The 27,023-nt window shown below is 46.8% G+C and overlaps 1 protein-coding gene across 1 annotated transcript in view; it reads left to right on the plus strand.

The window, feature by feature from the left end:
* LOC309859554 (uncharacterized protein) overlaps positions 1-27,023 on the plus strand; it is a 367,688-nt gene that overhangs the window by 261,747 nt on the left and 78,918 nt on the right. The window contains exons 6-8 of the mRNA XM_082720310.1: positions 904-1,020; positions 9,098-9,148; positions 15,267-15,346. Coding sequence (XP_082576436.1) covers positions 9,114-9,148; positions 15,267-15,346 — 115 coding nt within the window. The 5' untranslated portion in view covers positions 904-1,020; positions 9,098-9,113. The remainder of the gene's footprint in view (positions 1-903; positions 1,021-9,097; positions 9,149-15,266; positions 15,347-27,023) is intronic.

The raw sequence follows: 27,023 nt of genomic DNA on the forward strand, positions 1-27,023 counted from the left end.
TGCCACATCCTGAAATTCAGCCGCCTCACTGTTGCAGACACGACTCGAAGCTTTGCAGAAAATACAAGGTGCTCTTGTTACCAGGAACCATTCCCTTTGGAATCTGCATTGCTGGACTGATCCTGAGAGTTCTGTGAAAAAAGTTAGAAACAAGCTCTTTGCATGGTGAATGCTAATCAGCTAAAATGAGACCAGCTCCTAGAGTCTGGCTTTGGAGGTTATGGGGCCTTTGCTGCACACATCCTGCCTTGTTCCAAAAGGTATGCCCTATAGGAATGGATCTGAGGGTTGACGGAAGCAGCTTTTAATACAGATGACAGAAAGGGATTGGCCAGTCAGTTTAAACCTGACCCCCGGGGAACTCCTGAAGTCTGGCTGTGCTTTCACATTTTAGAAGTGGTAGGACTTGAGACTAGGCCTGGGATCAGGCACCGTTTGTGCTGATTTGTGGGAATGATGTTGATATATTATCTATGAACACTTAACTTCAGGTGCACTGTGATCAAATTTTCATCCTGGTACCAAGGGACAGTGACGGCTCTAAGGGAAAAGGTAAACTTTAAAAAAAAAAGACTGATAGACTATTTAAAGTTGTTTATAATTACTCCATAATGCCTTCAGTTGGAGTGTTTTTTTTTAAATATTTTATTTATTTGACAGAAAGAGACACAGTGAGAGAGGGAACCCAAACGGGGGAGAGGCAGAGGGAGAAGCAGGTTTCCCTTCGAGCAGGGAGCCCAAGGGGGGCCTCAATCCCAGGACCCTGGGATCATGACTTGAGCCGAAGGCAGACGCTTAATGGCTGAGCCACCCGGGTGCCCCAGCTGGAGTGTTTTAAGGCCAGTCAGCCTTGAAGACCATAATGCCTCCATCATCTCATTACTCTTGTGTTTTTTCCCGCAGATAACAGCCGACAGCATGTATCGTGCCTGATCCACATCGAGAGAGCAATGATTTGAGCGTGTCCATCCCATGGGCCTGCTTGCTTTCTGAGGAGACGACACTGCGGGCTGTGTGAGAGTAAGAACCCAGCTTGACTGGTTATGATCATAACCATAGCAACAGGCCCAGAGCCTGCCTTTTCCTAGGTCCTAAATCAATCCTGGTTGAGTGGCTGATTGATCTCTGAAGCCTGCTACTGTCTCAATGACTTATTTTTAAAAACGGACTTATGCATCTTCTATCCATTCATCTACTGTGTTGCTTCTTCTGTTAAAAGGTGCTTTTCATATATTCATACATACACTTCTCACAACAACCCTGTGAGGTGAGTACTGTAAGTACAGACACATTTTACAGATAAGAAAACAGGCACAGAGAGGTTAAGCAGTTTGCCTGAGGTCACACAGCTTGTGACTCGTGGAACTTGCATAAATAACCTTGTGTTTTCCACACCTGGACCTTGTTCATTTGTTCACTCATTCATTCATTCATTTTTACAAAGACTGTCTTTCTCCAAGGCCAGGTCCTTGGGATGTAGGAAGAACTGGAGGAGGATAGATTTTCTCTTTCTTTCTCTTTTGTAAAAGATTTGTTTATGAATTTTAGTGTGCATGCCAGCAGGGTTGGTGGGGGGCGGGCAGAGGGAGAGAGAGAGAGAATCACAAGCAGACTCTTTGCTGAGCTTGGAGCCAGACGTGGAGCTCCATCCCAGGACCTTGAGACCATGACCTGAGCCGAAATCAAAAGTCAGGTTCTTAACTCACTGAGCCACCCAGATTCCCCAAGATTTTCTCTGTTTTAATCTTACCCTAACCTATGATTCTAATCTGAGCTGAAAGTAGGAAAGGTGAAAAAGCCCAGAGAAACTCAGCTGTGTGTATGTGCACACACACGAGTGCATGAGTCCACGATGTCTGCCCTGTTTGCGGGTGGTGGGGGGCAGGGTGGAGAGAGCTATAGAAACCCTGTTAGAGTAACCAATGACTCTTTTTAGAAACATAAGAATAAGGCTTTTCTGACATTAAAAATTTTTGTTCACATGTCTTGGGCGATGGCCTTCCTGTTGGAGAAAGATTAACAACATAACCTAGCTGAAAACTCCTCGCAGCTAAGAAAAGTAACAATTAATAACAACTTTTGACTCTTGAGCATTAAAGTATGTATCAGTGACTACATATAATCAATTAGTTTTGGCTTTTCTGTAGCATTGAACACTATGGTGTTTGGATTTTAAGGAAAAAAAAAAATAGGCTAAAAGCAGGAGTAGTGATCCTAACCCATATTCCACTTTCTAAACTTCTGTGGGTAAACTTCCCTTAACGGAGACGGTTTGGTTTTTGCTGATGGCATAATTTTAATAATGAATAATTCAAAGAAGCACACAGCAAATGTTAGCTGTAGACAGGAAAAAATATCTTTGAAATTCTCTTCCCTTTATGGGCCTTCGGAAACCGCTGTCTATCTATACAGAGCCTCTCTCTAAGGGGGAAACAGGCACCATTCTTAGGCGAATGGGAAATAATGGTGTGATCTCTGAAGCGCTTTTCTTGGAATCGCTGAAGATAGAGATAAGCCACCGGAATGTCTCCACATCCCTGCTCTAGCATTTGGCCTATCAGCCAATGAGGGATGTCCACAGGGCAGCCTTTTTCCAGGGGAAGCCAGCAATCCACCGGAAGCAGCGTGGGTGTCTGACATGCAGGTCTTGGAGGAAGCCCAAAGTGAAAACGGACAAGGCATCATTTCACCCAGCAGATCGTGAAAGTGCACATTCCAGCTTGCTCTGCTGCTTTCAGGTTTCTCCATGCCCAGAATGAAAATCCTTTGCTTGCTGGATGCTGAGACTGTCAGGCAGCCGTGCGCCCTGCGTGGGAGCCGATGGGATCGCCTGCCGTCACTCAGGGAGCCTCACTGCCTCCTCCAGTCATTAGGGGGCACGAAGCTGCTCCCACCTCAGCTGCCCTTCCTGTGGTCTCGTGCTTTGTCGGGCTCATACATAGAAGCAGACGTCTATGCGGAGGCAACCGTGTTTAAGAGAATCAAATGGACGAATGTCTTTCTCTCCCTGTACCCACCATTTCTACCTTGGTTGGCTACCAAGCCCCAGTTTCTTTCTTCTGGATATCTTAGGAGCCTTTTAGTCTGAAGAATTGGCATGGACTGAGAGGAAAAGGCAGGTGTGATGGCAGCTTGAGGGGTTGGGAGCAGCAAGGAAAGGCTTGCCAGTCCCCTGAGCAGTCTGTGTTCCATGGGCTGGATACGCCCTTCTCTGCAGTGAGCATTTAAGAATGTGCAGGTGTTTCCAGTTGTCACCTGACTGTGGGGCATTGCCAGAAACTTCTGGGCAGGAGCCATGGACATGATAGGTCCTGTAATGTGGAGACAACTGTCTAAAACAAAGACATGCTGTGTTAGTTTCTTATGACTGCAGTAACAAATCGCCATACACTCACTGGCTTAAAATAATATGAATTTACTGTAATTCTCAGTTCAGCCTGGGTCTCCTTGGGCTCAGGTCAAGATATCAGGAGAGTTGGCTCCTTCCTGGAAGCTCTAGAGAAGAATCTGGTCCACTGTCTCTTCAAGCTTCTAGAAGCTGCTGGCATTTATTCCTGGCTTCTGTCCCCTTCCACCATCTTCTAAGCTGACATAGTAGTGTCTTCAAATCTCTTTGAATTCTTTCTTCCATTATCATACACCATTTTCATGCTCCTGTCTCCCTCTTTCCATTCACAAGGACCTTGTTATGATACTGGGCTTGCCCTGATAGACCAGCATAATCTCTCCATTTTGAGATTTTCAACGTAATCCCATCTAAGTCCCTCTCAGGATATAGCTAACGTATTCAGAAGTCCCCAGAATTAGAACAGAGACCTCTTTGGCAGAGGGCCTTATTCTGCCTACCACCTGTGCCCTGCCCCAGTGCTGAAAGTCAGGTGGGACTTGACTGATCAGGAGTTGGGTGGAGGTCTTTTCTTTCTGGAGATGGCAGGAGTCTTGTTTTCTTCTGCTTGGGTAGGCCCGAAGATCTGGCAGGGGTATTTGATCACTGCATGATCGAGTAGGCTATTCCGGCCAAACAGACTTTCCAGCCTGCTAGGACTAGTGCTGAGTGGTATCCATCATTAATACCCATTTACCCTGTCTTTCTCTCTGAACCATCAGTATGAGGTCCCTGATACTTTTCAAATCTCAACAACATATCTTTGACCCGAGTTTCCACGATAAGGCCAAATGAATTACTCTTTCTTCCCAGAATTACCCTCATGCCTTCCCTTCATCGCCTGGCCCAGCCCAGCTGTCAGTTTCCTTACTGGCTTCATTTCTGTCCCTGCTCAGCCACTTCTTCCACATCTACTTAAATTTGACCTAAATCATTGGTGGGTTTTGTGTGTTCCTCTATGCTCTGTGTAATGTCCAGGTTTTTTCCAATAAGTGCTTTTTTAAAAAAAAGTTATATTTATTCATTTGACAGAGAGTGAAAGAGAGAGAGAGAGAGTGAGAGAGGGAACACAAGCAGGGGGAGCGGGAGAGGGAGAAGCAGGCTTCCCGTGGAGCAGGGAGCCCAATATGGGACTCGATCCAAGGACCCTGGGATCAGGACCCAAGTCGAAGGCAGACGCTTTAACGACTGAGCCACCCAGGAGCCCTCCAATAAGTGCTTTAATAATTAGAAACTCCTTTAACAGACTCCCCGAATAGTAACCCGCAGGGGCGTCCTCCCTGTCTTCTGGGACTTGACTCTCCGGTAGGGGCTGTGCTTCTTCTCGGGGCCCCGCTGTCTCTCGCATCCCACTCTGCTGTCCCACCCACTCATTGCTCCGTGTGCGGCAGATACCGGAGCGCCTGCTGTGAGCGAGGCCCAGCTGTCACCCTGCAGAACGTAGGTAGCTGACACTTCTGTCTCCCCTTTGTAGGCTGAGTTCCACGTGGCGTGTATGTTTACACAGACGGAATCTCTCAAAGCAGTGCTGATACGCGGATGCCCAGTTGACTACCATGCAGGAGGAGACACATTTTCTGGGAGAAAGGCAGGTTTTCTAGCTGTTCCACGTTGGCGTGCTGTTTTGCTGCCTAATGGCTTGACTACATAGTAGCCTCGTGGCTGGTGTGAAGGGTTGGGCTCGCGAGATCTCCATCTTAAGATCTCCAGTCTGGTTTCTTGGCCGAGGTATTTTCAGATCCTTTTCTGAGGTGAGAACGGCCAGAGTGACCTTGAGCCCCTGGTCAAAGGCCAGGTGATGAGACATTGATGTCGCTCTGGCGGTGGAAGTCAAGCTTATAAATTCAGTCAGGGGTCTACCCAGTCTTGGCTCCAGCCCTGGCCTCCCCTGGGATGGCCCTTCTGACAGTGTGTAGGAAGGTGGGGTCCAACGACTTACATGAGGGGACACAGGAGCCTTCTTGGCCACTTGGACCATTTGGAACTTAGACCTGTCACTAGAGCCCCACTCAGTTGGGGCTGGCTAAGGTTTAAGACTTTCCATCTGCGACAGCTGTTGTCTCTCTGGCTTTGTCCTTTCATTATTCTACGTGCCTCACCCTCTCCAGATCTACCGGTTGGGTTCTTGAACTGTCTGTGGCTCTCATCAACCAGCACACTACTTGTCTTTTTGTCCCTTCCCCGCATCCCTGTCTTTTCTCATCTCACTGCTCTTCCTCTCCCTCAGACATTTACTCCTGTGTCAGGCAGGCGATTGGCCAGGCAGAGAGTGGTCTGGTAAGGAGCTGACGGATTCACGTCTTATCAAATATGGGTATCGAAGAGTTGCCAATGTCAAGTTGCCTTGACATTGGGACTGGCCCGTCCAGATGATAGGAGATGAGAGATGATGGCAGAACTGAGGAACTGGAACAGGTCCAGCCTGACTAAGCACAGAGTAGGGGGGGGGGCAGTCTGGGGAGTGAGGCAGGATGGGGAGGCCGCCGCTAGGACGTGCAGGGTCCTGAGGGCCATTTTGGACACTGGCTTAAGAGCAGTGGGGAAACCATGGTGATATTTGGGCTGAGAAGAGACATGGCCAGATGTGCGTTTTAGAAAGATTGCTTTGCCTGGAGTGTGGGCCACAGATGGTGGAAGGGCAGGAGTTGAGCCCAGAATACCTCAGAAGAGCTGTGGGCCCCTGAGCCAAGGGCTGGGCTCACGTATGGCGGGGCAGTGGGAATAGAAAGGAATGCAAAGACTCATGACATGAACAGATATTCAGGAGTGGAGCCCAGCACCCCTGGGGGCCAATCAAATGTGGGGCCCGTGGGAGTGGAGGAGGGTGCCTGCCTCAGAGGAGCTTGTGGCCTAACACAAGTGACTCCCAGGCTCTGGGATGGAATGCAGGTGCTAGGCGAGTTGGTAAGAACCTCTGCGGAGGGGTGCGTGGTTTTAAAAAATGCTTGCAAATGCTGATTTTATTTTTTTTATTTTTAAAAAATATTTTATTTATTTATTGGACACCCAGAGAGTGGTCACAAGTAGACAGAGAGGTAGGGGGAAGCAGGCCCCCCGCTGAGCAGAGAGCCTGATGCGGGGCTCGATCCCAGGACCTGAGATCATAACCTGAGCCAAAAGCAGAAGCTTAACACACTGAGCCACCCAGGCACCCCACAAATGCTGATTTTAAATATAAACTATAGAAAGGGAAGTTTTACAAAACTGGGTTGAGATCCGTAGAGAAGCGTGCAGGAGTCACGGGTTCTAAAACGTATCAAAATCCTGGCGTAGTAGGAAGCCGAACCTTGGAACGGATTACAAGGCGGTGGGATCCATGTGTGGTGGGGACAAGGGGAAATGCTATTTTGAAAACCTCAGATGTTTCTTTATTCCATGATGGTAACAAAGCAGTGTTTGGGGGAAGAGAGCCCTTTGTTTTGGGAGACCCATTTGGCGAGACCCTTCCATGTGTTGGAGGTCAAGGACCTCCTTGGTGTTACTGGGGGCACCTTTCTTCCTGGGATTGTACTTGGGATTCTTGTAACCTTGGGAGGAAGATATTCAAAGTTTTCATATTCCTTGTGTAGCCAGAGATGGAGGCATGACTTCTCTTAGGGCTCAGGGCTCCCTGCTTTGGGGGGAATTACTATTTGATGCATCCAGCTGTAGAGAAGATGAAACAGAAGCTGATCCTGGAATCGGCAATGAGGCATCCTTTGCTTAAGGACAGTGACTGCAGAGGGGACAAGTGACTGCAGTGATTACATGGCAAAGGGACCTGAACTTGGAGGTTATTTGTGAGGGTGATGAGTGAACCCCCTGCAACCTGACAGCTGGGGCTGGGGGAAAGGGGTCACTGAGCAGGCCTCATGAAATATTTGGTCCACGGGGTTGTGACAGAAGTCCCTTCCCCAGCCCCACCCCTACATTGAATTATGTCATGTGCTGCTTAAACTTTGGTAACGGGTCCGTGTGGTTTCTGAGGCTGTGTTCACGATTAGAGATGGAGCAGATCGCAGAGAGCTGGGGCAGGTGGCAAAATGGGTGGGAGGCAGCCAGGTGTGCCGGGTGAGAAGCTGGGGGCGAGTGGAATGAAGGGCCTGGCGTGACCTTCTGGAATGTTCTTGGGAGCACTGATAAGGGGGCCTTTTGTAGTGGTATGGGAGGGAGTTGAGGTTATTATGACTTGGTTATTAAAGGAAAAGTGGTCTCTGGAGGGCTTTAAACTCTGTTCTCACATGTTGTCACAGAGGACGGATTCCCAGGTGACAAGAGGAAGGAGTCACCAGCTCTGCCTTAGGAGGCAGTACAGAAGAAGCAACATTTTGGTTCCCAGAATATTTATGAGTTTTCTGGCCATGCCCACCCGTGTGTTTTTCACTGGAATAGAGACCCTCAGGACTGACTCAGTCTTTCAGCCTTTGAAGGTTGTAAGTCAAAGGGGTCAGAATCTCGTTCAGAAGCTGTAAGAAGGGATAATAAAATACAGAGAACATACCGGCATTGAGTGCTTCTGTGCCAGGCACTGTGCTGTGGGTTCTCATAACTTTTCTGCAGGGCTGGTGCTGCGAGCCCCCGACACTGGGGGCCAATGGAGGCTCAGGGGAGGCAAAGGCTGCCTGGCTGCTGAGCAGGGGCTGTCTCCCTTGGACATCAGGTTCGGGTGGGGTGAGTTGACTGTGATTAAACGCTCAGTGTTTGGAGAAGTGAACCCAGGCAAGGAGGCTTCTGGCCCCAAACCTGGGGCCAAATCACCCACGTGTGAGAACTGAATTCCAGCCCCAGGGCCCTCTGCCGGGACCCCTGTGATCCCCGCCTTCTGTCTCCACCACTGACCAATGGCCTGTCTGCCTAGGGGAGACCGTGGTCAAGACCAGGGTTTCCTTGGGTGGGCTTCCTGCCTGCTATCCAGGAATCCCAATGCACTCGTCTGCCTTGATGCCACCTCCAGCCTCTGGAGCCACAGGGGTGCTGTGCTGGGCCCAACGCGGGCGAATGTTCCTCCTGCGTGGAGGGAGCTCTTCAGAGAGCTTTCCAGCTTCTGCGCGAAAACAACAAATCACAGCCCTCCTTAAGGATGTTGTAAATTAGATCCCTTTGGCGCCTTTGGGAAATAGACCAGTTGGCAAATCAAGCCGCACAGGAGCACAGGAGCTGATCTGCAGTTAGAATGCTTACTGCAGAATTAATGGGCCTAGTTAAGAGATCTCCATAAAAACAGGGATGACCCAGGTCCCAGGGGTGGAGATGGAGAGGGATCCCCGCGGCCGCGGTGGGGGAATTTCCTGAAGGCTGTGAGCTCACGAGGCGATTTACAGAAATGTGTGAAGAGTTGGGGCTCCTGGCCACAAGGACCGCAGGCCTCACTAAGACAGGTGTCGTTGAGGATGGAAGTTCAAATACACTGTCAGGCTTGTGAGATCGTTACCAGAAATACTTCGGGCAGCAAGGCTAAAGACAGCTGTTGGCTTTGAGGAAGTGTTTAAAGGAGATTAAGAATGATGAGCTTCGAAGAAAGGCAAAATGTTAACTTAGAGGAAACAGGAAACGTCTGTATGTCTTGAATGCCTCAGAGACAAGGAGCTGTATTAAATGTCGAATTAAAAGCCAAGTAATCAATGATAATAAATGCCAGTGTCTTTAAAATGCAGCAGAAGTCTGCCATGGGCTCAGTGAGACATGGGTCATTTCTGTTCTACTGATCAAATTACCTTGGTTCTGTCTTCTCAGGGACAAAAGCTGCCACATGTGGAAATATTGTGGTGAATGTCCTGGCCTGAGGTAAGAATTTGAGACCTGGGAAGGAGAGTGCTTAACATGCACACCCTTGTAGGGAACACACACACAGAACTGAGCTGCTTTGCGAAGTCTGATAAATTATAGAATGCCCCATTGCCCCTCCTTCCTTCCACACCATTTCCCTTCTAGAAGTTCTGAAAAATAGCACTTGATCATGCATCATCTGATAGATAAGACACATCTCTAAATCATGTTACAGAACCTCAGGATATATTAGTTGCGCTTCCCTTTATCCCCTGAGGTCCAGGTTTCTGTTTTGAAAGCTGCAATTTTCCAACAAATGCATATTCTAAAGCACAGGCTGGACTGACGGCTCACGACCTCCCTCCAGCTGAGCGCTCCAGTACGTGCGAAGGAGGAAAACAAGAAAAGCTTCGCTTAGGGCTCATTAGCCTAGGGAAGATGCACGTTCTGTTTTCCGTGCGCAGGGTTTTATGCGTCACCCGCATACTACCATGTTGAGCTTCGTGCTTCCAAATGAGTCCTTTGGAACTGGAATCCTATGTTTCCAAAGTTCTGCGTGGAGAGAAAACATGCCGGCAAGCTGTACCTGTGCTGTATGCTCCCTTCAGTGCGCGTGCTCCTGGCTCAGACATTAGGAGGGGTAGTGCTGGGTCTTCCCCCGACACCCCAACAGTCCTGAAGGCCATTCAGACACGGCACCAGACGCCCATTGCTGGGAGGCCAACTGGCTGCGGGTCAGAAGCGAATGCCCGTCCTTCCTCCTCTCTCTTTCTCGTTTCTCAAATCTTTCCCCTGTTTCCCTCTTGTTCAAACATCACAATCTGCAGGGCAGGTTGGATGGCTTTGGGCAATGGTTGTGGCTTTGGGACTCCTCTAAATTGGCCTTGGCCCCAGTGTGCCCCCTCCCTTGCTTTCCAGAGGGAAACACACAGCACAATGGTGGAGAGAACCCTGCGCGGTGGCTGATTTTCTGTGTTCCCTGGACTGGGCTGAGTGGTGCGGGGCCCAGAGAGCCCCCAAAATACTTCCGGGTGTGTGTGTAAGGGTGTTTCCAGGAAAGATTAGCATTTGAATTGGTAAGCTGAGTAAATGGAGCAGCCCATCACATCTGGGCGGGGCAAAGAGAACAAAAGTCTGGAGGGAGTGGATTCACTCTCTGCTTGAACCGATGGTCCCATCTCCTCTGGCCACGGACACTGGCATTCCTGGTTCCCGGCCGTCCGACTCCAGCTGAACGACACCACCAGCTTCCCAGGCTCTGGCGGATGGGGGGTCGTCGCCATCTCTACAGTCATGTGAGCTCATTCCTACAATACATCTCCTCTTATATATCCCTGTACATACTCTACTGGTTCTGTCTGTCAAGCTCTGCCTAGTCTACCCCTCTGACACTTGATTGTTCATTGGTCTTCGGACCTGAGACCCAGCTCAGATCTCCCTGGCAAGGTAGGTTTCACCTTACCTAAACCTGAACGGCTTCAGAGGAAAGATACGCAGCATTGCCCCCTGGGCCTCATACACAGAATCCAATGGCAAGAGAGCACCCAGTGTGGTCCCCATGCCCAGGGCAGTCATGGCCCGGCTGCTGTGTGGGCAGAGCACACTGGCCCTTCAGCTTAGAAGACACAGGAGTCCTTTTACTCCTGCAGCGCTCGCCTCACCAGTAAGCGTGGCTCAGCCTTGCCCTGGAGGCTGACCAGTTGGCCCTAACAGAGCCTCCTCTCCACCACGGGCAGACAGGGATGGATGGAGTGTGATGGACAACCCTTGGGCTTCTTTCTCTAGAGGCCACTGAAAATCACCTGTCCCGTTTCTATTCTTTTAATACAATAACTGCCCATTTTTTGAGGCTGTCACTTCCAGAATGGTGCCAAAGTCAGGGTTTACACAAATCTGGAAAACAGCAACAACAACAAAAAACCTTGAATATTGTGTATTTTAGACACTGTTACAACATCTAATTAGCTATTGAAGTCAAAATATTCCCAACAAAATAGGGAATTCTTAAAATATTAAATGCCAGCTTCCATTTTTCCTTTCGTACATTAAAAACAACTTTACTAGCCCCATAATGTCATGTTGAGACATTATCTGAAGATGAGGTTGCCTTGTGAAGATTGTTCTGAAGAGGAAAAAGCACACAGCTTCATTTCAGAATCAGATCTGTTTTATGCAATCAATATTGAGGGCGCTGACCTTATTTCTTTGAATTTGCACCAGTGTAGTGTTGGTAAGACCTCAGGACATGGGCTAATGGTTAGAAACAAGGTATTTGTTTTCCTCTCTGCTTCCTTGCCACTTCTCCCAGCCGGCCGGGCAGTGGCCGTTCCCATCCAACCCTGATTCCCAGCGTCAGGCCAAGCCTGCAGGGGCCCCTGCGCAGAGGCCCCGCCCCCTGCGCAGAGGCCCCGCCCCTGCGCAGAGGCCCCGCCCCTGCGCAGAGGCCCCGCCCCCTCAGCACTTGCTGGTGTGAACTTCCCATCTGCGGTGACCAGGGACCACCGCTGAGCCACTTAAAATAGCAAACGCGGCACGTACTGGAGCTCACTGTAGGTCATTGGTCCCCATGTGGGGCTCCCTGGGCTAAGGTCAAGAGGTCAGCGGGGCGGCCTTCCTCTCTGAGGCCCCGGGGGAATCTAGTTCCTCGCCTCTCCACTTCGGGATATTGCCTGCCTTTCCCTTCTGCTGGCTTCCAAGCCGGCAGCAGTAGGTCGAGGCCTGGCCACAGGAAAACTCCCGGGCCCTGTCTTCTGCTTCTCCTCTTTCTACCTTGAAGGACTCGGGTGATGAGGTGGATCCCACTGGGCCAGCCAGGATAAGCTCCTCTCCACAGGTCAGCTGGCCGACCGCCTTCGTGATGGCCTCTGAGCCCTCTGTCCCTTTGCCCTGTCATGTTCGCAGGTTCCAAGAGCAGGAAGTGGGTGTCTTGGGGAGGTACTGGGTCGCCGGCCGCACTGCCTCCAGGCATGTGTTTCTGTGTCCAACCTGCTGCTCCATCTAACTGTGTGGCCTTCCCAGATTCAGTGCTTTTCAAATGTGGGTCAGCTTCTCTACCAGGAGACCCCATAGCTGCAGCCTGGGGGAGCAGGGCCAACTGGAACAGGACCCTGAGATTCTGGGGATGGGGTGGTGGATCAGGGCCTTTATAGGGAAGGAGGGAGAACCTGTAGGCCTGTCTGCTCTGGGAACTGACGGAGGCCATGGTCGGGAGAGTAGAAGTCTGGGCCCGTGCAAACTACCTTGGGTCATCTGCAGTGCCAAGAGGCCACTTGCCAAGGAGTGAGGCTTCTGCTGTGCTGGCCACCCGTCCCCACGGCCAGACTCCCCATCTGTTCCCCAGACCCCAGCCCCAGCTTAGGCAAATCATCGCAACAACACAGCAAACGCTGGGGTTCCTCAGTGCAGCCTGACAGCGGCTTAACTCGGGAGAATAATTTACTTAAGTCTGGAGGGCCAGGGGCTGGGTCTCCCCTTTCGCACTTACGGGAAAATCTATTCTTGCCTGGAATCGATGTTTGATTTTTCCTTCTATACATTTACATTCCTGAAGGCGACAAATAGCCTTTCCGCAAACCCTGAATCTCTCTGGATTCCTGCTGGCCACGGCCTTGTTTTCTTCTTCTTGAGCATTGATGAGACTCCGGCAGGAGAGATTGATCCGGCTTGTGTACAGTGGGGATCAGCAATTGATTTTAATTAAATCCTCTTTTCAGAAATCAGCAGAATGTGTCCATTTGGGGCCCCGCCCCTTTTCTCAGAACATTAATCAACTTGTTAAATAATTTCTTCTAATTTATGGGCCCCAATTAGCCTCTCTCTGGAGACCCGGAGAACTAAGTGAGACATACCGTTCATTTCCAATAACCTTGAGTCATTAATTTTGAATCCTCACATCCGGAGTTTGGGGAAATTATTCAGTAAGACTTTAGACCACTTTCCAGTTTTTTCGTTTTGCATTTCATATGTCAGGGATTGGCTTTCAGTGAGTGGGTAAAGCGCTGCGAACTAGAATCCCTTCGTTGAAAGGGGTCCTGCCTCTGGCCGATCTGTCCATGCTGGAGTTCTCTCTGGTGGTTTCTCTATCATGGAGCCTCAGACTTGAATGTACACGAGAGCCACATGGGAATCTTGTTAAAACACGGCGTTACAGGCCCCTGATTCTTCTCGAGTGGGTGGAAGCCTGAGAATTTGCATTTCTTTGTTATTATTTTTTAAAATAAAAATTGTGTATATTTAAGACATACAATGTGATTTGATACAAATAGTGGGATGATTACTGCAACAAAGCCCGCTAACGGGTCCATCCACAGTTAAGCACGCTTTCTGGTTTTGCCACGGAAGGAATCTGAAATCCACGCAGAAAATTTTCAGTGCCGCCTCTCCACCCCTGGTATCTGCTGTTTGGCTCTCTGGTTCTGTCAAATCAACTTTTTAGATTCCACGTATAAATGAGATCATGCATTAAAAATTTTATTTTTAATGATTTTATTTATAAGAGAGAGAGATAGAGCATGAGCCAACGGGGTGGGGAGGAGGAGAGAGAGAGGGACAGGCAACTCCATGCTGAGCCCAAGACAGGGCTTAGGTCTCAGGACCCTGAGATCATGACCTGAGCTGAAACCAAGAGCCGTGTGCTCAAACAGCTGAGCCACCCAGGTGCCGCGCCCCCCACCCCACCTCGCCATTTTATTTTGTTCGTTCCTGTCTGGCTTCTTCCATTTAACATGGTGTCCGCCAGGTTCATCCACACTATTGCAAATGGCAGGACCTCCTTTTCTTTAAGGCTGAAGCACCCATTATGTACACACCACAATTTCTTTGTACATGCATCCGTTTACGTAGGTTGTCTCCGTGTGTCTGTCGGGTATCATGCATAAAGCTGCGATGGACGCGGAGCGCCGATATCTCTTTGAGCAACTGATTTCAGTACCTTGAGAATTTGCATTTCCAACCAGCATCCGGTGATGCCATGCTGCTGGTCCACGGACCGCACTTCCAGCAATGCTGCTCTGTGTCACAGAATGTTTCTGGAGAGCTGCATGAAGACGGACTTGGATAGCTATGGGGAAGGAGGGTGAGGGGATTCTGGGTCATCAGACATTTTAATGCCCCAGATGGTTTGCCTAGAGGGCTACTTGTGGGGGACTCTAGGCAGAAACGTAAGACTTCAGGTCCCCAAAAGGGTAGAAACAGAGTAATGGAGGTGAGCTAAAAAAACAAATTCCTTTCATAGTCTAGTTTTCTTTCTTTGTGATAGTATGTGATGAGGGAGCAGGAGGCTGCCTGAGGACAAAGCAGAAGCTGGCACCTTGCACCCCCTTTCCACCCGCTCCCCTCCGTAATGTGTGTGACATTCCCCAGGCACTCCTGACTGCCCTAAAAGAAAAACAAATAGTTAACTTACAGAGATCACAATCCTGTAAGACAGGAGTCTCCTTTGGTTTACCAATATCCTAGAGATATACAACAAAGAAGTTACTTTATCAATAGCACAATTTCCAGAGGCAAATAACTCAGTTCCTCAAGCCCTGAATAAAGTTAAAATTCTTCTAAACCCAGATCTCACTAACAAGGACACTTGATAGGAGAAATGTGAAACTTTATCTCTAGATCTCCAAGATAGTGTCGAGAATCATTCCCAAGCATATTGCCCATTGATATACATCTAAAGGGTCTCACAAGAAGATTTTTACTACTAGTAATAAATAACCTTTCTCCCAACAATAGCTAGCCCCTCAAGGTCCTGGAGACCTTGCTTCCAAAATTCCTTAGAGACTAACATCACCCCTTTGTTCTCACCTACCCAACTCCTGTGTATATAATCAGCCATTCCTTAGGATAACAGGGCAGCAGCTCTTCCTGCCCACGGGTCCTGTTCCCGTGCTTGAATAAACCACCATTTTGCACCAAACATGTCTCAAGAATTCTTTCTTGGTCATCGGCTCCGGACCTCAGCCCACCGAACCTCACCTACGTTCTGGAACTTAATCAGTATGCATGAAGAGTTTCTGAGTCTTATCGCTGGTGACTTCTTAAAGTTTCTTTTTACCTAACAGTTGCCCTTGCTCAGAACTTTCCTGGTAATTCAGATTCGTTGAAGTTCATCTGTGTGTATTGCCTTTTTTTTTCCCCCTAGACTTTTTCAGCAAGCAGACTTTGGGGGAAGAAATAGAACTTCATTTGCGAATATAAATATCTTACAAAATCGCCTCCGAGGTAGGTAAAAATTTAATTGCCTTAATTTTCAGAGGTGCCTGAAAAAAAATCACTCTATCACCAGTTGATGTCAGTGATCAGGAAACCTTTTTGAGTTTGAGATTTCCTGCCTACACTTGGCACTTATTTTAAAAGTGTGGAAGCTGAAGTTTTGTCATGTTTGTGAAGGAGCAATAATTTGATGGAATGAAGCTCTTTGTAAGGCTTAATATTAATGATGATTATCAATGACTATGTATAATAGGCACATGCAAAATCTATAGAAGTTAGAGAGGGTAGTATCATGATTTTTTCATATACTTAAAATATGACTTATAAAATGGATTTGCGAGTATGCAAATGTAAGGGCCTATTCAGCCAGAGTGGCCCCACCCTGGCTGAACTGCCATTTTGTTGTAAAACTTAAATTGACTCCCCCTGCCCCCCTGCCCAGGGGAACTTACTTAAAAGCAAGTCCCGGAAACCAGTCCCAGGTAACAAAGCCCAAGTACAAGGGTGGGTCAGGCCAGGTGGAGGTATTCAATCAGTGGGGGCGCATACTGTCTCCTAGCTACCAAGGAGTATGGGCCCCCACCCTTTGGGCACCTTTTGGGCACCAATTCTGAACTAGGTAATAGGCTGGTTCAAATATCTGCTAGGGTAAATTGTAATTCAATTGGTCACCTAGCATCACTGTGGAGTTTCCTGTGTGTGTTACAATCTCATTGGCCACCTGTGCATGGCCAGGCCCGACAGCATGGCCTTTGCTCTATAAAAGTTAGTCTGGAAAGCAGGAAGGGGTCATCCTCTCTGTAGGGGCGGCCCTGACCGGTCTGTTTGACGGTCGGTTTGATTCCTGATGCTTGGCGCGAAATAAAGCTTTGCTTGACTTTCGCTTTGTATCAGTCTCGCTCCTTTATTCACGGACCCATTATTGGAGGACCCAATTTTGGGGGGACCCAACACAAATATTTATAGGACATTCTGTTTAGTCTGTAAACTATTGTAGTTAAGGGTTTTCCTTAAGCAGAAGGATGGCATCTATAACATAGGGTCTTGATTTACTTTTCAAAAGTTGGATAACAATATTTTTGGAACAAAGCCATTGTGAAATACAAGGTAAAAGTGTGCCAGGCAATCCCGGAGAGGGAGTAAAACAGATAGTCTTCATTAGGAATTTGTCGAATGTCAAGGATTTCTGCTCTTCAGTTACACTGACTGCAACTAAACACTAGTCTTTCTCCTAGAAACAAATTTGAAGGAAGAGGTAAAATTTAAAGAAAGGCTCTGGGCGGCTCCGGTGGAAAGAGCTGGGAAAATCTGTAGATGATCTGGGGCCGTGATGAGGAAGGAACTCCAGGAACAGTCAGAAGGGAGCCTGGTGTGGGAGAGGGTGTGGCCGGATGCATGCTGGCAAATTAGAGGTCCACACGGTGACCGAAGCTGCTGCTCTCCTGCGTTTGCAGCCCAGTTGTGGCTTTCTTTCCATATGTCCTCTTAATAGGCATAGTTGGTTATCTATAAGTATAATTCCAGATTCTTTTTTTTAAATTTTTTTTAAGATTTTATTTATTATTTATTTGACAGAAAGAGATCACAAGTAGGCAGAGAGGCAGGCAGAGAGAGAGAGGAGGAAGCAGGCTCCCTGCTGAGCAGAGAGCCTGATGTGGGGCTTGATCCCAGGACCCTGAGATCATGACCTGAGCCGAAGGCAGAGGCTTAACCCACTGAGCCACCCAGGCACCCATAATTCCAGATTCTTAAAGCCGCCTCTACAAGGCTTTGTATAAACGTCAGGAGAGCCGGGCGGAGGGGAACCCAGGAGGATTCTTCAGTTCTCAGAGTGACGTCCTCAACCCCCAATGGCTCACTTCCAGGTTTCTTTAGTTTCTTTTTAAAAAATTTTTTAAGCATCTCTATCAGGAGCAGGAAGCTGCTTCTGGGCTCTAAACACAGAATGATTGAGCCAGTTCCTGTTAGAATGTTAAATGCTCACTGACCCCTTTCTTCTGGACTCTGGAAGAATAAAATATGACTGCCCACATGTTCGGGGGACCACGTGGGTTTTGGCTCGCAGCTGGATGACAGAAAAGCTGTTATCCACGCTCCATCCATTTCACGAGTAGGCAGAGCCTCTGGTGCCTCACCTCCAGATTGCTAATTCAAACCACACCACGGAGGGGGAGATCCGGGGTCAGCCTTGCTTATTAGCGAGAACTGGAGCATTCCTGACAGGAGCCCAGGGGCAGTGGCTTCAGACACTTAGAAAGCAAGGGGAGCTGAGTCTGGGGCTCTCAGACTCCTCTTCATTTTCTCAGCTTTACCCCTTCTTCCTTCCTTCAGTGATGACCTCCTACTGGGCTTTGAAGCTCATTTCAGAGGCATTCTCTGAGAAGACTCAGCAATCCACGCAAGCACAGTTTAGCCCTGTCAGTCTGGGTCACCCTCGAATTTTCACCCATGTTTCTAGGGCAGCAGTGGCCTCATTGTTTTAGGCTGTTTGCTCTTCTGTGTTACAGCTCCTAACATCATGCCAGGCATGTAGCATTTATTCAGGACATGTGACCGAATGTGCTCCCTCATCCATGTTCAACTTGTGTAACATGGATCTCAACACACCCTTCAACCTGACCAAGGCCGATGTCCAAGGGCATGAGTACTCACACTGAAACTTCATCCAACTGTGTTTGGTCCTCTCTAGGAGGAGTCCAATTCTTTTTCTTTATAAAGGCCAGTGTAAATAGAAGAATGGCGGTGTCTGGGGTTAGGCTCAGATTCAAGTCCAGACTCTTCTCTTAGCCCTGGGAATTTGGGCAAGCATTTCCCCCTGTCTGTGGCTGTCTTCATCTGTGGAATGGGGCAGAAATAGCATCCATCATGAGCTTAATGTGAGGATTACGTGAGATAATGCGTGTCATGTGCTTGGTCTAGTGACTGGCATTTCTTAGCAGTTGGCAGTAGCTATTCTTAAATGGGAGCCATGGTGTGTGAATGCTTCCCCATCTTAAAAACTCTCCACAGAACTCACAGACACACACAGATACACACAGGGTTTTTTTTATTTCTTTGTTTTTGTTTTTTTTTTGGTAATGTGTAGCTCGATCTACTTGCTTTTGTACCCTGATCACTTAAAACCATTTTGCTTTTCACTCAGTCCTAAATATGGTTGTCAAGGACATGTCCTTTCATCTTATTCAGTCTGCAGAGTTTGCTCTGGTCTTAAGAATGCTTTTCCAGTACTATCTTTCTGAGAAATGAATCTGTCTCCCTGATGCAGGAAGGGTTTGGTGCAACAGGTTTCCACTGGGGATCGTGCCCTCTTGGTTCTGTCCTGCAGCACAGATGGACTTCTGAGTTTAGCCATCTGGTGGCCTTGTGGGAAAATGACAGAATAATGGTGGATCCAGATGAATCTACCACTGAGACTGAAGAAAATGACAGAATAAAAATCAGCTGGAGCCACGGCAGTGGCAACAGCCTCGCTTTGCGTCAAGCGTGTAACTTCCTGAGGAGGCTTAAGACATTCCTCTTCGTGCAACTGTCTAGTGTCCTAGAATGCCAAATTTAGAACTAGAAAGAAAATCTGTTGTCCTGAAGACCCCCCCCACCACTTCTTCCATTTTACAGACAGTAAGACTGAGGCCTAGAGAAGAAAGGAAGTGGGCCACCCCGCAAGTAAGTGGAAAAAACAGGAAAAGAGGACCCAGTTCTCATGACTCCCTTGGATGTCATCTTTTCCATGGAATTTAAGGCTCTTTGGCCTCCAAGGTTAAACATGTGTTGAGATCCCCCAATAGATCTGGATTTCTACGAATGCCAAAAATGAAGAGGAGAGAAATCAGGCTTAGATGACATTTCTCTTCCACCACTAAACTCCTGTTCACTGAATCTTTCCATCTCTCAGATGCTCCGTCTGCCTTGGGTGCTGGTTTCTAAGAGGGAAACCGCCACATCCCCTCTCTGGATGCTTCACCTCTCCTTATGGACTCAACCCTCTCAGTAGGTCTTAGTTTATGCCCCATAACCTCTTACTCAGACAGTGCTCTGAGCAAATATTAGCTAAAGGCATGGATGAACGTGTGAACGTGCATTTCTCTTACCTCGTTTTTATAACACCTCATCTGATTACTTTAAATTGCTCTCGTATCCTATACGAGCCGAATATAAATACTTTGATATCATAGTGCTTTTGAAACGAGTAATAGAATCTTATGCTCGTCTGGGGATTTGAAGCAACTTATGGTACCCCTCAATTAGTATAAGTGTGTAAATTTAGATTTTTATAATTACACATATTCTTTAAATTGTTCCCTTCAAAACTGAATTCATAGAGTCTATGCTTTCCATTTGTGAATGATTTAAGATATTTGAATCTTGCTTGACGTTATGGATATTACAGCTTAGTGGCTAAGGGAAAGGACAAGGGAGTCAGACTGACTCTGTTTGGATGCCTGCCCGGCTTCTTATTCTCTATACAGGTGTGGAAACCTATGTAACCTCTCCCCAGGCTTCCATCTCCTCATTTGTAAAATGGAGACATAATAAGACCTACCCCATAAGATGATTGTGAGAATTAAGTGAACTAAAGATGCAAAGTATTTGGCTAATATCTGCCATATCATAAATGTGTGATAAGGATGAGCTGTGATGATGATCATAATCAAACATGATAATTGCCGTCAAATGTATATGAATGTCAAAGGAGAAAAAGCGACACTGAGTAGGAAATTTATTCCTGGAAAACTGGTCCTGGAGATTCCCAGCAATCTGAGAAATGATTTCCATCCTTGTATTGGGTTTATATCATGTCACTGGCGGTGGAACTGTGTTTCCCAGAATTCCTTGCCATGTCTGATTCTAGATTGGGGTTGGCCATCAAAGGATATTGTGCAAAATGTAGCAGCAGAAGTGAAGTGGCAGCCACAGTCCTCTGAAGGTCAGTGTTGAGTGCCCCGGTGGTCCCTCGTCTTGTTGCTGAGTCACTGTATGGTGCTGGTGAGCTCAGAGCTCCTGTAGCTTTTGCTGGACCTCTTCCACCAGCTTCTCCAGGTCCTGGGGCAGGTGTATGTACAACTCTGTGGCAAAAGGAAAGTCAGCTTCTGCCAGTTACCATGTCATCAGTGTCAGTGTGGTGAGACAGACACATGTTCCAATTGTTGTGTGGGTTCCAGTTTGTCATTGTGTGTTCTAGGTGATCTTTGCATTTCCCGATGTATCTTTTTCTCTCTCTCTTCATTTTTCTTCCTGACTTCCATCCCTGTCACCCTACAGTGACTTCAGACCCATCGCAGATGGGGAGTCAGCCACCTTCCATAGATTTCTTTATCTGCTCCCATAGTTCTGGGGATAACCAAGTAATTGCTGCCATCAAATATGTTAGTGAAAGTAAGGAGTATAGTGGTTTGGCTGGTTGTTTCTAAGTGTACTGGATAACCTGAGGCAAGTGTTTCTTGTGTGTGTGTGTGTGTGTGTGTGTGTGTGTGTGTGTGTGTTTTGTTTTGTTTTCGTTTTAAATCACAGAAATCTGCAGGTGCAACTGGGCAACACCAGATACATAACCACAGGCCATTAAGTGACCAAGTGACCTGAGCCACCTATCATAAATTAAGTGCCATCCAAGTTATAGATGTCATCCAAAGTTGTCCATGTTATGCTCAGCCATAAGGTTGGTTGTGCCGTGTAGCATTCCATCATCCTATGTAAGCAGTATATGTGAGACTGGGCTGGAGTGGATAAGGCGTCAGTAGATACCTCCTCATGGAATTTACTGGTTAACCATATCCGCTTTGTCCTGAAGCAGCTAACCTGGTAAGCCCTGAATTGCCTTTTAGAATATCTGTTTACAGTGCCAGTTGGGCAAAAACACCTTGTAGGCCTGGAATCATTTGCTCTAAATTCAGAGCCAATATATGGTGCTGTTTTCACCATAACCTTCTTGGGACTGGGAGTCAAGGAAAGAATATCAGGGTGGCTCTTCTTCTTCTTCTCCCTGGTGACCCAAAAGTGAATCTTACTTTCCATGTCTGAGACTTTTGTTTTGCTTGTCTAAAGGTCTTAGTTCCCAAGGGATGATTGCTTCCACCAGGAGGCACAGCAGGGGTTCTATTAAATGGGAAGTCGAGGCCGCCAACTGGCCACTTCGCGCTCTTCATCACAGCAACTCAACAGGCAAAGAAGAGTTTCTGTACTGGCTGGGCTGAGTGTTCCTGACTATCAAGGGTGGCTTCTCTGCAGCAGAGGTAAGTACCTCTTGGTACCTCTTAGACTGCCCATGGCCTGTGATTAAAGTCAATGGAAAACCACAATGATAAAATTCAGCCAGGGCTTCTAATAGCCTAGACCCTTTAGAATCAAAGGTTGGGGTCATCTCACCAGCCAAAGAATCATGACTGGCTGACATGCTTGCTGGTGGCAAAATGCATATGGAGTAAATAGTGAAAGAAGGAAGTTCTACCAGCTATGGCAGAAATAAGTTACAGAAGCTATAATAGTTATGCACGTTTCTCTCTGTGTTGACGTGTCCGTACTTGTGAATGTACGGTTTTATTCTCCTCTTCCTCTCCCCCCACCATTCTACATAAGATGTGTTAAATAGCAGTTAACTTTATATCTCGGTATTTAAGTTCCAGGAGATCAAAAGGAAAGTGTGACTCAAAAGAAGAATGAAAATGACCCAAAGTTGAATAGAAAGACCTGTGGCCTCTTTTTGGGAGTGTGTTTTCGATTGTTCCAGGAAGAGTAGCATGAAGGCAGGTGGAAACATGGTTTTGCTACTGTCTTTATTTGGAAGTTAAGGATGGTTAGAGGGGACAAGGGGTGGACCATTGTGGCTTTATCCTCTGTCAGTTGGCCGAAGTTAAAGCCATAAGTGAGCTTTCAGAAGATGAGATGAAGTTACTACACATTAAGCTGCTATAGATAGTTTTTGCAAGGAGACAGAATTTAAATAACTAAAATAACCCATTAAAAAGAACATCAGAATTTACTTTGCCAGAGTCTCCCAAATGTTCAGAAATGGGGAAAATCGTAATTCTGATTAATAAGTGATGTGGAAATATTAAGGTTTGGAGCAAATGGTCAGGAAAGAAACCTTGAGATGTCTTTGGGTAAAAAAAGGTGGCTTTACCAAAGCACAGGTGTAGGACCCATGGGTGGAAAGAGCTTCACCAGGCTTGTGATGAGTGGCTGATTTTATCTTTTCAAGTTGGGATAAAACTTTGTTTCCAGAATACTATGTATTCTGGATTGTTTCCAGAATACTATGTATGGGTGAGGGATAAAGCAAACCTCCATAGTATTCTGGAAACAATGCTTCCAGGACCCTCAGTGGGGCTATCTATTGTTAGGAAAATGTCATTTATTACTGTTTAGTAAAAACTCAGTCTTGAGACCCTTCAGATGTATCTCAGCGGGCCATATGCTTGCAGGATGACTGCTGACATATATCTTGGGGGGTCAAGACAAAGGAAGTTTCCAAAGGAATTTCTGTTTAAAGTAAACAAACAGGATCCTGGGGGTCGGGCTGAGATTTGCCCTTAGCAAAGTGTCAATATTGAGGCAGCTGAGCTCCCAGAGGAAGGTCACTCTGCATGGTTCAAAGACTTATCAATGGACTGTAAGTAGGAAGGAGATTCAATTTTTCCTTTTGCCTCTGTTTCCCACATCAATAAGCACTCAGGAGATGAAACAAAACCTGGTGAGTTAAGTTTTGGCAAAAGAAATTAGCTTCACGGGGTTGGGTATTGAATATAGGATTGTTTCAGAAGTCTAGGGAAACAGATGAAGCAAAGCAGACTCCCCACGGTCAGAAGCCGAACTGAAAATGTGGAATATCCAGTGAGTGGAAGCAAAGTCAGGGCTGGGTCTACAAGTGCAAGGTGAACAAGGACCGTGAAGTCAGCTCCCGGGAGGGAGGTGTGAATTCAACTCCTCTCTTCCTTGGCTGGGTGGGGGCATCTGGAGTCTGTAAGGAGGGCATCAGCAGCCCTACGGATCCTCTGTTGTAACGTGAACGTTGAAAGAAGGCAAAAGAATCTCTTCGACAAATTGTGCTGGGAAAACAGAATTTCCTAAGGCTAAAGAATGAAGTTGGACCTTTGTCTTATACCACTGACAAACATTAACTCAAAATGCAAAGGGGACCTAAATGTAAGACATCAAAAATGCAAGAAGACATAGAGAAAATCTTCACAACATTGGACCTGGCAATGTTTCTTAGATACAACATCAAAAGCACAAGCCAACAAAACCAAATAGATGAATGGGACTACATCCAGCTCAAAATCTTTGTGTATCAAAAGACATAATCTATAGAGTGAAAAGGCAACCTATGAAGTATGAGAAAATATTTGCAAAGCTCTTATCTGATAAGGGGTTAATCACCAGAATGTATAAAGCACTCCCTTAAGCTGACAATAAAAAATCAAATAACCCAATTAACAAAATGGTTTTAAAACCGAATAGACATTTCTCCAAAGATTATATACAAATGGCTAATAAGCATATGGAAAGATGTTCAACATCACAAATCATCAGAAAAATGCAAATCAAAACCACAATGGGATATTACTTCACACTCATTAGGATGGTGACTACAACCCCCCAAGCCCCCCGCAGAAAATAACAGGGTTGGCAAGGATGTGGAGACATCAGAACCCTTGTGCAGTCAGTTGACGGGAATGTAAAATGCTGCAGTATGAAGCTTCCTTGCAAAGTTAAAATATGATCCAGGGATGCCAGGGTGACTCAGTTGGTTAAGCATCTGCCTTCGGCTCAGTCATGATCTCATGGTGGGGGGATGCGACCCCGCATCAGGCTCCCTGCTCGGCATTCCTCTTCCTAGGCCCAGCCCACTGCTTGTGCACAGGCACACATGCTCACACGGTCTTTCTTTCTCTATCTCAGATAAATAAAAATCTTAAACTTTAAAAAACATATATATAATTAATAAAAATAAATTATATATATGTATGTAGATACATATCTATATCTCCTAAGGAATTGGAAGTAGGGTTTGAAGAGACATTTGCCCACCCATGTTCACAGTAGTGCTATTCACAGCAGTGAAGAGGTGGAAGCAACCTGGGGCACCACCTAGCTCAGTTGGTAAAGCAAGGCTCTTGATTTTGGGGTCGTGAGTTCAAGACCCATGTTGGGCATGAAGCCGACTTAAAGACAAAAATAGTGGGCACACACTAGAGAGGTGGAAACAACCAAAATATCCGGTGATAGATGGATGGCTAAGCAAAATGTAGTATACACATACAATGACATATTACTTGTAAGGACCTATTTTAGCCAGAGCACTTCCATCCAGGTTAAATAATAACCTTGTTGTTTAACCCTTAAACTGTCCCTACCCCTCTTCCCCCAGGGGACTTTCTCAAAAACAAGTCCCAGAAACCAGTCCCAGGTAACAAAGCCCAAATACAAGGGTGGGTCAGGTTAGGTGGAGACATCTGATCAGTGGGGGAGGTGCATACTGTCTCCCTAGTTACCAAGGAGTATGGGCCCTGCCCTTTGGGCACGTTTGGGCACCAATTCTGACCAAGGTGATAGGCTATTTCAAATATCTGCTAGGGTAAATTGTAATTCAATTGGTCACCTATGTGTGACCTAACATGACTGTGCAGCTTTCTCTGTGTTACAATTTCATTGGCCACCTGTGCGTGGCCAGGCCCAACCACATGGCCTTTGTCCTTAAAAGCTAGTCTGTGGGGCGCCTGGGTGGCTCAGTGGGTTAAGCCACTGCCTTCAGCTCAGGTCATGATCTCAGGGTCCTGGGATCGAGTCCCGCATTGGGCTCTCTGCTCAGCAGGGAGCCTGCTTCCCTCTCTCTCTCTCTCTGCCTGCCTCTCTGTCTACTTGTGATCTCTGTCTGTCAAATAAACAAATAAAATCTTAAAAAAAAAAAAAGCTAGTCTGTGAAGCAGAGAGAGGTCGCCCTCTCTTGTAAGAGGTGCGGCCCCAAACGTTTGGTCTGATCCTTGATGCTTGGCACGGAATAAAGCTTTGCTTGACCTTCGCTTTATATCAGTCTCGCTCCTTTAATCACAGACCCATTATTGGGGGACCTAACGTTACTCAGCCTCAGAAAGGAAGGAAGTACTGTCATGTGTTATAAAATGGAAGAATCTTGAGGACATTCTGCTGCATGAAATGAAGCAATCACAAAAAACAAATACTGTATGATTCTGTTTATATGAGGCATCTAAAGGAATGAAATTTATAGAAACAAAGTAGACAGGACCCTGGGTGGCTCAGTCGGTTAAGCATCCAATTCTTGCCACTCAGGTTGTGACCTCAGGGTTCTGGGGTGGGGCCCTGCCAGGCTCTGCCCTCAGCCCTCTGGCGGAGATGCTCCCTCACCTCTCCCTTTGCCCCTCCCGGGACCTTTCGAGTTCTCTCTCTCTCTCTCTCAAAAAAAAAAAAAAAAAGGAAAGTGGAATGGTGGCTGCTGGTGGGCTGGGGAAATGAGATATATAGAGGATAAATTTTGCTATGTGTTTACAACAATTTTTTAAAAAGGGAAAGATGGTGTTGCTTAGAGTTTTGTCTTCCCTGCAGTATCTCCTAAAGAGAAAGCTATACAGAAGTCTTCCTTCTGCTAAGCCTCAGGGGAAACTGATTAGAAATGCAGCAATTCGTATGCAAAACACCTTGCCTCAGGGCATCTCACCTTCCTCCTCCAGCTGTTGCTCTTCTTGAAGGGCCCCGGTAGGTACCAGGTGCCATCTGCCAGCTCCCAGAACCCTTTTGTCATCGGTGCCCTAATAAGACTTTTGTCGCCTCAAAGTCAACTTGAAGTAGCTGTCGCTTCTTTGTACTGAGGCCAGGAAAACAGCTGGACCCCCGCAGTTCCCAATGATCAAAGCGTTTCGTGATTTGGGGTCCATACAAGAGCTCACCTCCCATCTGGTTGAGTAGATCTGGATGAACACGGGTCTAAGTCTTCTGTAATCTAAATTTGAAAAGCAATCAAATGGTGACCTCAGAAATAAAATGGAGTAAGCCTCATCTAACTGGTCTCCTTACCAAGACAGAATGTCTGGAAACCAATTAACGGGATATACTAAGTTACCCGAAGTTCCCCCTGCATTCTGTGTCATGTATGTAACAGATTTAAGTAGTATTACAGTGTATAGCTACCACTCTGCTTTGCAAATACAAATTCATTTACTCTTTACAACAGCCCAAGAGTTCGCTACAAATATGATCACATTTTACCGATGAGGAAATTGTAGTACAGAGAGGTGAAGAAACTTGCCCAAGGGTCGCTCACCTACTCAGTGGTGAATCTGAACTCAAACCCAGGGAGTCTAATTCTAGAATCAGGTCTTATAGGGGAAGAAAAACAGAAGATCTCAAGGAAAGCAAATATCAAGGAAACAGATGTAATTTAAAAGTACATTTCTGCTTTGGGATTCATTTATTTTCATCTGTTTCCTTTGTGAGCTATGGTATCCATAATAATGATTATTAAATCTTATTTTAGCTCATATTTCATGGAGCCCTGCTATGGGCCAAGCATTGTGCTGTTTTATCCATGCATTTGTTCCCATCTTACATTACAGCAGTTGAATCACTTGCTTTCATGCTCCTTTCACAGGCTGTAAAACTGAGGCTTAGAGAAAGAGAGTCACTAGCCCAGAGTCACGTGGGGGACTGTGTAGAATCATGGAGCCTGACCTGCCTGCTC

Source organism: Mustela nivalis, assembly GCF_964662115.1.
Source record: "Mustela nivalis genome assembly, chromosome: 2".
NCBI lineage: Eukaryota > Metazoa > Chordata > Mammalia > Carnivora > Mustelidae > Mustela > Mustela nivalis.